General features: G+C 39.5%; 1 protein-coding gene across 4 annotated transcripts in view; it reads right to left on the bottom strand.

Annotated features, from left to right (window-relative positions):
- Nucleotides 1–11137, bottom strand: part of MYOM2 (myomesin 2) — a 155277-nt gene that overhangs the window by 85724 nt on the left and 58416 nt on the right. For 2 of the 4 annotated variants that reach the window (XM_025206340.1, XM_025206342.1), the window contains 4 exons: nt 10630–10751; nt 9333–9353; nt 7208–7395; nt 5090–5216 (listed from right to left, as the gene is read on the bottom strand). In XM_025206340.1, coding sequence (XP_025062125.1) covers nt 5090–5216; nt 7208–7395; nt 9333–9353; nt 10630–10751 — 458 coding nt within the window. The remainder of the gene's footprint in view (nt 1–5089; nt 5217–7207; nt 7396–9332; nt 9354–10629; nt 10752–11137) is intronic. The other 2 variants (XM_025206341.1, XM_006025526.2) reach the window with 1 other exon arrangement.

Here is an 11137-nt window from a genome sequence, read left to right on the forward strand (position 1 = left end):
GTTTGCTGTCCTTAGGCAAGATGGGCATTAGTATTCCAAAGCTGCATTATTAGCAGGATCTCAGTAGTTTGATGCTGAAGTAAGATTATTCATCTGGAAAATCCATGCACTCTAAAATATTCCAAAGAGAAATAAATGCTTCTTTTTATTGCAGTTTAAATTCACTGTTCCAATTTGCTACTGCTCACTGAGTTTGGAATCAAATTGGTGATTTAGCATAAATATTTTTAGTTTTATTGCTGTGCATGAAACAGGAGCCACTGGCTTGATCCAAGATCCACAGAAGTCAGTGGGAGCCTTTCCATTCTAGTTCAGTGGGTTTAGATCAGGCTATATCCGCCTCAATAAAAGAGGTTTTTTGTTGTGAGGTGGATGGTCATAGTTATAAAGAAAACCAAAACAAAGGACAATTAAAACAGAAAGAACTGTGTTTTCCCTATAATCCCATGTAGGGTAATATTCCCATCACTGCATTTTCCTTCACTTTCACTGCAGTTGTTTGTCACTCAGCTTGTCAGATTTCTTTAAAACCCTCCAATTTTCAAATTCATTTTTATCAATGGGGTTCAAGAGTGTAATCATATCAGTTGTTTGTCATGCTAACAAAACCTAGTAGATAGTCCTTGAGGTTCTTTCGAACCCTGTGATTCTCTAATACTGCTGCTGTTCAAAAACACAGATGGTTGAACCTTTTGAGAATATACCAGGGTTTCTTTTCACACTATCATATTTTATGTAATGATGATAGTACACATGAAATTCTATGGTGGATAAGAGAATCTGCAAGCATGCTTTGTAGGAAAATAAGGGTTTCTTCACCATAAACACATCAGTTATGTTTCGGTTTTTTAATATAAATCTGTGAACCTTTTTAGATGTACTGAGTAGAGCTAATTGATTTTGCATGCAAGGAAGTTTCAAAGGGGTTAACAGATCTCAGGTTTAATATTTTACCTTCATAGGGTCCTCTGCAAATCCCAACCCTGTGGCCTATGCAACCACAAATAATTAATTTTCCTATGAAGTGATTCATATGTGAATCTTTCGAGGTTTTCAAAATCTGGCTAGACAAAACTTGGTCTCGGATGATCTAATTGGGAATGGTCCTGCTTTGAGCAGGGGGTTGGACCAAATGACTTTCTGAGGTCCCTTCAAACTCTAACTTTCTACGATTCTATGTATCCATTAGCAGATGAAAGAAAAATGCATTGCAGGATGTGATGATGTATACTGTCACAAGACAGAGGACTATTTCATTCTGTTTCATTCATGTGGAATAATTCATTAGATAATATTGTTAACTCACAGATACACCTGAGACAAAAAAAAAACCTACATGGATTTAGTTACACCCCAGTATGATGAACTAAAAACCTGTTACTCACACCGAAAATCTTGCATAGAGTTGTAGCCTTTCTGTGGAAAAAACTCGTTTCCATCTTAAAAATGACTTCCTCAGTAACTACAGTAATTATAAATATGTTGTTGCCACATCACATTGGTCCTTAATCTTTTTATGTAAGGGTAATAGGCCCAGATACTGGCTCCATCTTAATTAAATCACAATTTCTCTTCATTGCTGCTAAGTCATTTTCTAATACTACTTTCAACAAGGCTTAGGGAACATTTTAACAGTCCTGTTTATAGGAGGGAGAAATTTATTGATACCTATTCAGTTAGCTGCATAATGAGAATTGAAAATAATGCAATCAGTCCATGGAACAGAAAGGTCATGTAGTCCGTTATGGAAATGGAAACTTTTCCTGTCTATCCGCATGTTGCTTTAGAAATTGGTTTAGGTATTTTATGTGTGTGTGTATTTGTGTGTAGATATAGATATAGATATAGCTCTACATGTGTGTGTGTGTACACATACATACACACACACAAATACACACACATGCATAATTCATAGATTCATAGATGTTAGGGTCGGAAGGGACCTCAATAGATCATTGAGTCCGACTCCCTGCATAGGCAGGAAAGAGGGCTGGGTCTAGATGACCCCAGCTAGATACTCATCTAACCTCCTCTTGAAGACCCCCAGGGTAGGGGAGAGCACCACCTCTCTTGGGATCCCGTTCCAGACCCTGGCCACTCTAACTGTGAAGAAATTCTTCCTAATGTCCAATCTAATATATATATAATATTTAATCCAAGGGTACAAATGCTATGCTAATGTATATGGTGTGTACTGTATGTAACTACATTGACTTAGTAGACCAGGGCTGTCCAACTTCTGGGCAACCATATGCAGCATGGGCCACAGACCTGGGGGCCACACTTCTTGTGTCCGCCCTTGGCTGTGCTCCCGACCTCACATTCCAGCTCTCCCCCATCTCCTGCTCCTGGAACATGGTAAACCACCCTCTCCCAGTCACATGCACCATGTGGGTATCCCTCCCTGTAGTTCAGGTAGCCCAGCTCCCCTACACTCCTTCTGGCCACATAAATTACACAAGCAGTCCACCTGAGGTATGCCGCACCAGGCAACCTGGCACACTCCTACTGCACTGCCTCACCTCTGAGAGCAGGGACAGGAACCAGAAGCCAGAGGAGAGAAGGGGTATATGCAGACCCCAACCACTGAGGCCACAAGAGCAATAGTTGGCATGGCAGCCAGGTGAAAGCCTGTGGGCTACATGTTAACTCCTCACAGGCCACATGTGGCTTGTGGGCCATCAGTTGGACAGCCCTGCTGAAGATTGCAGAAGTAATCAGTTCAGAATTTTCCCACTTTGCAGAGTAACTGCCTCACTGAGATTTAGATGATCATAAACACTTACAAAGGGATCAGAAAATTTGATAATGGGTAATGATAATGGAAAGCAGGTTATAGTCCCTTATACTAGTACAACATTATTGAAGAAAAGTTTAATGGTTTAATAAGAATTTGGCTAAAATGGTTTCTTACCTAAGCAAAAGCTAATTTTCATATATATAATTTAAAAGGAAACATCAAATTCTCCTCACTTAAAACTCCAGCCCAGCCTCACAGTTATAGTGTAAAGCACTCATAAGACCACGAGAATTTTAACTTGTTTTACAAAAGTAGTTCTAAACTTTTTTAGTGAAAAAAAATTAAATGCATAATAATTAAAATTAAAATTATTTTAATTAATTAAATTTAACATTATCAAAGAACTGAATAAATATTGCGTATTTATCTCAATTGTTAAAGTGCTAGTATTAACTCTAGAGTCTAAAAAAACCCAAAAAACCAACTGCTGAACTTTCCTGCAGTACCCATTGAAGTTTATGGTAAGATTCCTGGTTTTGCATCCCAGAATATTACAATTAGATTTTGAACTAAAAGTACAATGTTCAATTGTATTATTTCAATACCATAAGTAACTGTTGGAAGCAAGCTTTGAAATATGTGTTATATTGCTAGCCAGGGATCCTTCAAATCATGTATGCTTTTATTAAGGTTCAGCCTAAGCTACCTTTATTCTTCCAGAATAGTGCCTTATATAACTAATTCCACTGAAGTCAATGTGTCCACTCATGGAGAAAAATGATACTCAGCTTGAATAAGGACTCCTTTAATAAGGAACCTCATATTAAATAAAATTTGGTGGAAAAATCATTCTGCATGCTCTCTAAGAGCAATCTTTAATGGTTCAAGGCTAAATATATATTTTTAAGTACTTGTGGACAGGGAACCTTAAGTCAGTGGCATTTGCTTATTCAACATTTTTAAAACTGAATTTATTGTTTGTGATTAACAGTTCTGAATGCTGATATTTGAGGTGCATAGACAGCAACACAGAAATTATTGCTATCTCAGCAGCAGATCGTAACAGTAAGTTCTGCAGGGACCAACTTAATTTTTATGATACTTCAGGGCTCAAACCCTCTTTTATGAAGTCATTGGGAAGAGAGAGTATAAACAGTCTCCCTTCTGCCTCCATAAAAATTTTCATAGCAGCAGAAGTTTCAAGCAAGTAGACATCCATGTCCATTGCTGCACTCCAAATACCTAAAAGGTTGCCATTACAAAAGGTAGTCGTAGTTTGTCAAGCCATAAATGGCAAGACATATTTTTGCTTATTGCGTGTTACAATAATTCCCCTTCAGGAGATTCTCACAGTGTACATATCTGACTGCTTTATCCTGACTCAGGGCACCCATTTGCAAAAGGAGAACCTGCACAGGATTTCCCTTCTCCCATGCAGACACGCACCACAAGAATCTCGTACATGGGATTCCTGCAGCACACATACCTGGCTGACTTGGGATGCACTTCTGCAAGCAGAAGGAACCTACAGGGGATTCCTATGGTGTACCTATGTCACTGCCACACCCCATCTCGGCACAGCACCCAGGATTACTGTCCCTCAGGATTGGGTTCCTGAAGCCCTGGGAGCAGCAGGGTCTTGATCCTGCATGACATGCCAATGAAATGGATCGGCTGTGCTGGGAAATATCCTGGCTCTGCTGATCTCACTCCAAAGATGACATCTGTTTCTAGCCACAAACTGAATACAATAGGATATAGATCATTCTCTTAGTCTTTGCTCGACACTGTTGGTCTGGTAAAGGTTTCCTACCTGTTCCATCTTATTATAAATTGCTATGTTATGTTAGTCAGGGATAGTCCATTCCAAGAGTGCACACCGACCCTCAAGTCTCTTGAAGTAGATTAAAAACATCATTTCATTTGACAAAGAACGCTGAGCAGTTATCAAGTGGCAATGACTTTTGTTCACAATCGATCTGTCTCTGACTCAAATCAATAGTTTTATAGGATATAGTCAGTAACATGTGAATAACTCAATCTACTTGCAGTATATCACTTACGTGTCCACAATGGGAGCATTCAATAGGTACATACATGGCTGAGCACATGTTCAGCCAGTCACAGCCTACTGGGCATGTTCAGCCTATGCTACCTACAGACTGGAAAACTACAACTTTTAGACTGGAAAGCTACAACCTAGGCACACAAAGGGAAATAGAATTTCAACCCTAGTCCATCCCTCTGTCCCAAGGCAACACCTACACAGCTTTGTGTACATGTATTAAATGGACAGTGCTGCAAGGCATATATATTACATTGAATATTATAAAGAAGTGATAGACTTACCAGGTTCTGGCATTGTCCAGGTTTCACATTTAAAGTGCTCACTTGGATCTGAAGGTTGGCCTATGCCTACAATGTTTGTAGCAGCAATTTTGAATTCATAGAAGGAATTTTCTGTCAGATCCTCTACCTTTTCAGATGAGGCAAGAAACAAATAACTGAGTTGGTATTCAAGACCTCAGAAATGTAATAGCTATAATACAAATTCACTCATTGATTTATTCATTATTAAACACTTGCCAACATGCCAGGAGTTTTAAAAGAAAGTAAAATGAGAAGGTCCAAGAATCTAACAATTTCACCCAGAGAGCTCATACAGGGCTAAATGAGAACATCTAGGCAGCCTGTGATTTCCCAGGAAGAGTCCCAGCCTTGGCCGACAGATACACCTTTCAGAGGCACAGTTCCCTCCTCTGCCCCCTCTTGCTGCAGTGGGAAATACACCTGCAGCTCCATAAAAGGTGAAGCTTATGAATGGCCAGCTAAGATCAACAAGGAGAGGGTGATGGAGAGGACTCTTATGTTCCCTCCTTTCCCTCCAGCCTTCTCTCCATCTACTTGGTTGCAGAGGCAAATATTGGGAGAGTAAGGGCACAGGTTAGCCCAGGACAGGAAGTGATAATCAACCTGGAATAATAAAAGAAGGGAAGATAACAGAAAACTACAGGAAAAAGGAAGGAAACTGATGTCTTGGGGAAGATGTATGTCTACACAGTAACAAAGTCCCTGCATTTGATTTGCTTAGGTGAGTTTTTTCAGTCATTCTAGGGGGATTTTATTTGTCTCATTTTAATTATTAACAGGCAATAAGAACATAGGACTAGGAGGAGCTTCCTGAACCATACAGCACAACAGAAAGAAGGAGAAAGCACTGGGGATGGGATTAGCAAAGCAGGATTTATATGCAGGGGATCTAAGCCGTTTTTTATACCTAAAATATGATCTTTGTGACTTTTCTGTCCTTTCCACAGCCCTTTGCTTTTTTCAAAGAGTACATTATCACCAAATTCAGTTTTGGAGCCCACACAGGCTGCAAAGTCTCTGGACTTCCCTTTGGCTTTCTCCCTACCCCTACTGGAGCTCTGCAGTTGGAACCTCCACAGTCTGGAGAATTTTTTTCACATTCATGTTTTACTGTATTTGTAGAAGGGAGGCTGCAGCTGAGGACAGGCACTGCTGATGGAGGAACTAGAAGATCTTAGATTTTCACAAAGAATAGAGAAACTAGGGCAATATTCTTTAGAGAAAAAGGAGATAATAAAAGGAATTTAATGTAACATTTAATTTTTGATGGGAACAGAGAGATACATGTTGGAAAGGTTATCTAAAAGAGTGTCAAATCCAAGATCAAAGTGAAACTAGACTAAGCTTGGGGAACAGCAGGTGCTAATAAAATCTAGCTTGAAATTCTTAATACAGGAGAATTAATATATAACATAGCTAACATTAGCTAAAGTAACTAACAAGGCAATACAGCCATTAAAAATAATTTTTAAATCCCCTTGTTCTTATATTCTGTACCTGACGGCCTAGCCTGCTTCTAGCAGGGCACAAAATAATGTGTTCATCTAAAAGCTCTCTACTTTACTTCCATCAGCAATTCAGCCCCGCCCCTTCAAATGACTATGTAGATAGCCCCCTCCTAAGTACAAGCATAGCCACATTGCATGATGTGAACCTTAGAAACAAATTAACTGTACATTTTCCCTTTGTTTATGAGAGCATAAACAGCCCTAAAAAGCACTTCCTAGCCCTGTCCATCCATGTTTCTCTACCTTTGTCTCATTTCTCAGTACCCATCTGCTCAGCCCTGGAGACCAGCCTTTTCACTCCACTGCCAGGTCTCAGAGACACACCTGTGGGGTTTTCACACTGACTCTTAAGCCATAAATGCCATTTCTGAACTCCTCTCTAGGCATATGGTGGTTGGGGGTGATACTGCATTGCCAGCATTCTCCTTTGCAATCCTCTCTACTCCAATTCTCAGGTTTGGTGAAAGAACTGGTCGAGTCATGGGAAATAAACTTCAGATAATGTCTCTCCAAAAATATAAAACTTCTTCAAATGCAAATAAATAATAAAAATAGTGGCTGAATCCGCAGGGAATAAAATAATACCAACCGTATAAATCCTTTTTTTAATAGGAGAGGAATTGACTTCATGCCAGTTACGGTGGTGAGCCTCACGTTTGTCTATATAATAACCAAGAACTGGAGAGCCTCCACTGAATCTTGGTAGTTTCCAGCCAAGAGTCATGGAGTGACCATCACAATTAAGAAGTGTGATACCATAAGGATATGATGGACAGGCTATGAGAAAACAAGGATATAGAGTGTTAGTGCAGTGTCTAAAGCACAGCAGTGTTGCAGAACATGGTATTTTTCACTCTTCTTTTCTATGTAATATTATATGTAAGATATTGCAGCTTTGCAATGAACTGTAAATTGGGAATCAAAAATGCACTTAGGAAAACAGGAATCCTAGGCAAGGTAGTTGTGGACAATTGAGAGCAAGTAAGAGCCCCTTTGCCAAGAAAATTTTTGCTGCTATACCTGCCCAGTTATCAACATGTTTTGCATTCTTTGGCAAGTATGCTGATAACAACAGTTATAAAACAGTACAAATGGAATAGAATGTGACCTGCATAAACACCTTTCTAATATACTAACTTGTCTGAGTAGGTGAAAGGAAGGAACATTTTTATTTAAGAGTCTTTAATACTGTTAATTAATTAAAGTAACATTTGACCAATTATTCTGGAATCCTCTGTCTCTCTAGATCACACTTCAAAATGCACTGCAAGAGAAGTACAATGAGCTCTGTTAAGATTTGTAAACCCAAGCTTTGTTGAGACTAGAAGGCTAATGTCGTCTATAAGTTTTACCCACAGTCTTATAACTTGAGAAGTCAGGAGCAGGCATGTTGCCCACAAAGCAAGGAGAGTTATGAGACTGTTTTCTTTTGCTCCTTATTACAGCTACTTTAGGGACACTGACAGACATTCAAAAGAGGTACAATAGGATATGATGCATGATCCCAACAATCATACTACCTGCCATATCACATGTGCATGGCTTGCAGCACAACTGTGGTACTGAATATCAAATCCCATCATACCATATTGCTGGTGCAGAGGAAGCCCGGGAACATGATCCCAGGCTTCCCTTGAACTGGCAGTCTTCATTCCCGTGGCTGGGAACCCCATCAGTTGATCAGAGCTTCCAGTCCTGGGGACATACCATGCACTCCAGTGGTTGAAAGCTCCAATCAGCTGACAGCCATGGCAGCACATGGTTCACACCTATGGCTCAGAGCTCCAATCACTGATGGAGCTCCCAGCCATGAGACCTCATTGTGGTCCCCCAGCTGGGAGCCCTGATCAGCTGACCAGTGCCCCCAGCATCTGGAGAACACAGGATTAATCAGTTAATCATGTTTTAATTGTAATATGTGTTGGGGATTAGCACCCATCAGCCTTGGCACCATTTCGCATTTGCCATCTTTGATCACAACTCTGCCTAGAAACACCATTTCCTGGACCTGGAATGCTACAGACAGTGCTGGCTAAGCTGCTTGCCTTAGAGACCCTCAGGAAATGTCAGGTATCACAGTTAAAGCAGAAGAAAATCTAACTCAGGCCTTGATAAGGTCTCTACTTTTATAGCTGTATTAATGATTAGCATAGGGTACTGACAGTAATCAGCACATATAGGTGTTGTTCCTTTTTCAGATGAGGTCTCATGCTCTGAAGGATCATTCATAGCCAAATATAATTAAACATTTCAGTGACACACATCAGAGAAAATGTTTCAGCATTTCATGGTGGCTCTGGCTTCCACTAATAAATTAGGGTTTACCTGTTGTTGCTATTTCATCTTAAGCAATAATGAACACAGTAAAAACTCATATAGATCTATAAAGTCATAATACTGCAAACACACTTGTGAATCACTTCTACTATATATGTATTTCTGCTAGCTTCCCATTGCGACTACTGACATGAATCAAAGTTAGTCAAACACATACACACAAGTGGGCAAGATGTGTTTAACAATGCACCCCATGCAACATACATGTTCACAATTCTATGTTGATAAAAAATGAAACAGTGATTTTTACTTTTTTTTAGTTTCACAGCTAGCTAAATAATTTCAGTGGTGTCTTAGCATAAGTTACCACAACGTTAAATAGTGTAGGCATTATAATCTAGAGTGAACGGATGTAGACATGTTAACCTACTACCTACCAATATGAGATATACTTCCTCCTAAACAATCAAATAGAACAGATTTGTAATTAATAAAGCAGCAAAGGCCAGGAAAAAGACTTCAAACAGGGATTTTCAACAGCAGATCTTTTAAAAGATTATTTTGGTAAGCTGTGTTTATTATCTTCTGTCTACAGCTCTAAGAGAGAACAGATTTAATTAGGTGTTTTGCTATAGGTCTTTCTTACTGAAAGTATACCCTGTTAATCAAACTGATCTTCCCAGTGCAGGACTTTTCTATGGATTTTCATTCAAGTCTCAGGGCTCTGAATTCAGTGGAGGAACCTAGTCAGAATACAAGGGGTTATAATAGTTGTGTGTGGCCAAAGGAATAATTCTGCCCTCCAATAAACATGCAACTCATACTGAAGCCAGTGAGAACTGGGGTTGCAAAATTCTATCGCTTAGATTGAATCATTGTTTTCAGGATGCCAGAGGAAAGGATGCAAATGGTTTTCTCAAGCTGTTTTGTGTCAAAAGAGAATCAAGGTTTGTGTCACCCTATGGAGCCAGTCAAACAAACTTTTCTGTTTAATGTAGTTTTGCAATAATAGTGTCACCTGAAAACCAACCCAAGGGGATGGATTCAATGATAAACTTATTTGCACCACTCAGCTGTTACACAGCAACCTCTAGCTAGTTTAATCAGATTGACTGATGCTTTTGCATTACCAGAGCAGAACAAAGCAGCTATGATATGGCACTGAATCTGGCCCTGTATTTTTAACATGATCTTTTATAAGCAACTTCTTTTTATTTTCTCCATTTATGCTATAGCCAAATGCATGAGTAAACACTACTAAGATAAATATGCTACAATCCCACATATTAGCACTCCATTAAGCATGGGACTCAATATACAGCATGTTTACTTTAGTATAACTCACTGTGAACTTCATATAAAAAGGGAAAGGACATGCAGCATACGTATTCAACTATGCTAATATAACTTACTAGATCCTCATGTGGAGTTAAACAGGAGTGAAAGTTTATTCAGTCGTCCTTTCCAGGAGTATCTCAGTATCTGCTTCTTTTCTGGGGTAGCTACTACCAACTCTATCACCTAGTGGTGAGCAATATGGCATCTTGTAGCAACTACCTAAGGAGCTGTTCATGTTTCCTCTCCAGAAACCAGTATACCTTATTTCAATGTACAAAACCAATGTTTGCTACACTAATTTTAACATGTTATGTGTCCAGCCGCTGAGACCAGAAGAGTTAATTCATTCCAAAATTTTAACTCATTAAAAGCTGAGTCGCACAGAATCACACTTACTAAGGGCTGCTTGTACTGTTATGGGTTCAGACTCCTGAGAATTTTCACTGGTTCCAATGGCATTCACAGCTTTCACACGGAAGATGTACTTCTCTCCAGTATCCAGGCCATGAACAACAAACCTGATTTTAAAAAAATAAAAGCAATAAAGCAGCATGTATCTGGATTTTAGTTTAAAGCTTCTGTCAGCTAACATTCCATACTGTATTTGGGAAATATTTGTATCTTTAACATTGTGAGTTCATCTCAAGGATCAAGTGAATTCATCTCCTTGGGTGCATCTACACATGAAATTAATTCAACTAAATAAACTCCAGGTCAGTTTGTGCTGGAGTTTATTGCTCCTGAGCATAGTATTTACACATTGCCCAGGACTGCAGCATGTTGAACCAGGGCAGAGCAGCCCTGGCAGGCAGAGGGCCCCAGAGCTATCCAGGGCTGTCCAGAGCTATCCAGGGATGCCAGTCCAGGGATGCTTACCCTTCTAGGTGACCAGCTGTCCAGGAAT

This window comes from Alligator sinensis, unplaced genomic scaffold (genome assembly GCF_000455745.1).
Source record: "Alligator sinensis unplaced genomic scaffold, ASM45574v1 scaffold52_1, whole genome shotgun sequence".
Classification (NCBI taxonomy): Eukaryota; Metazoa; Chordata; order Crocodylia; family Alligatoridae; genus Alligator; species Alligator sinensis.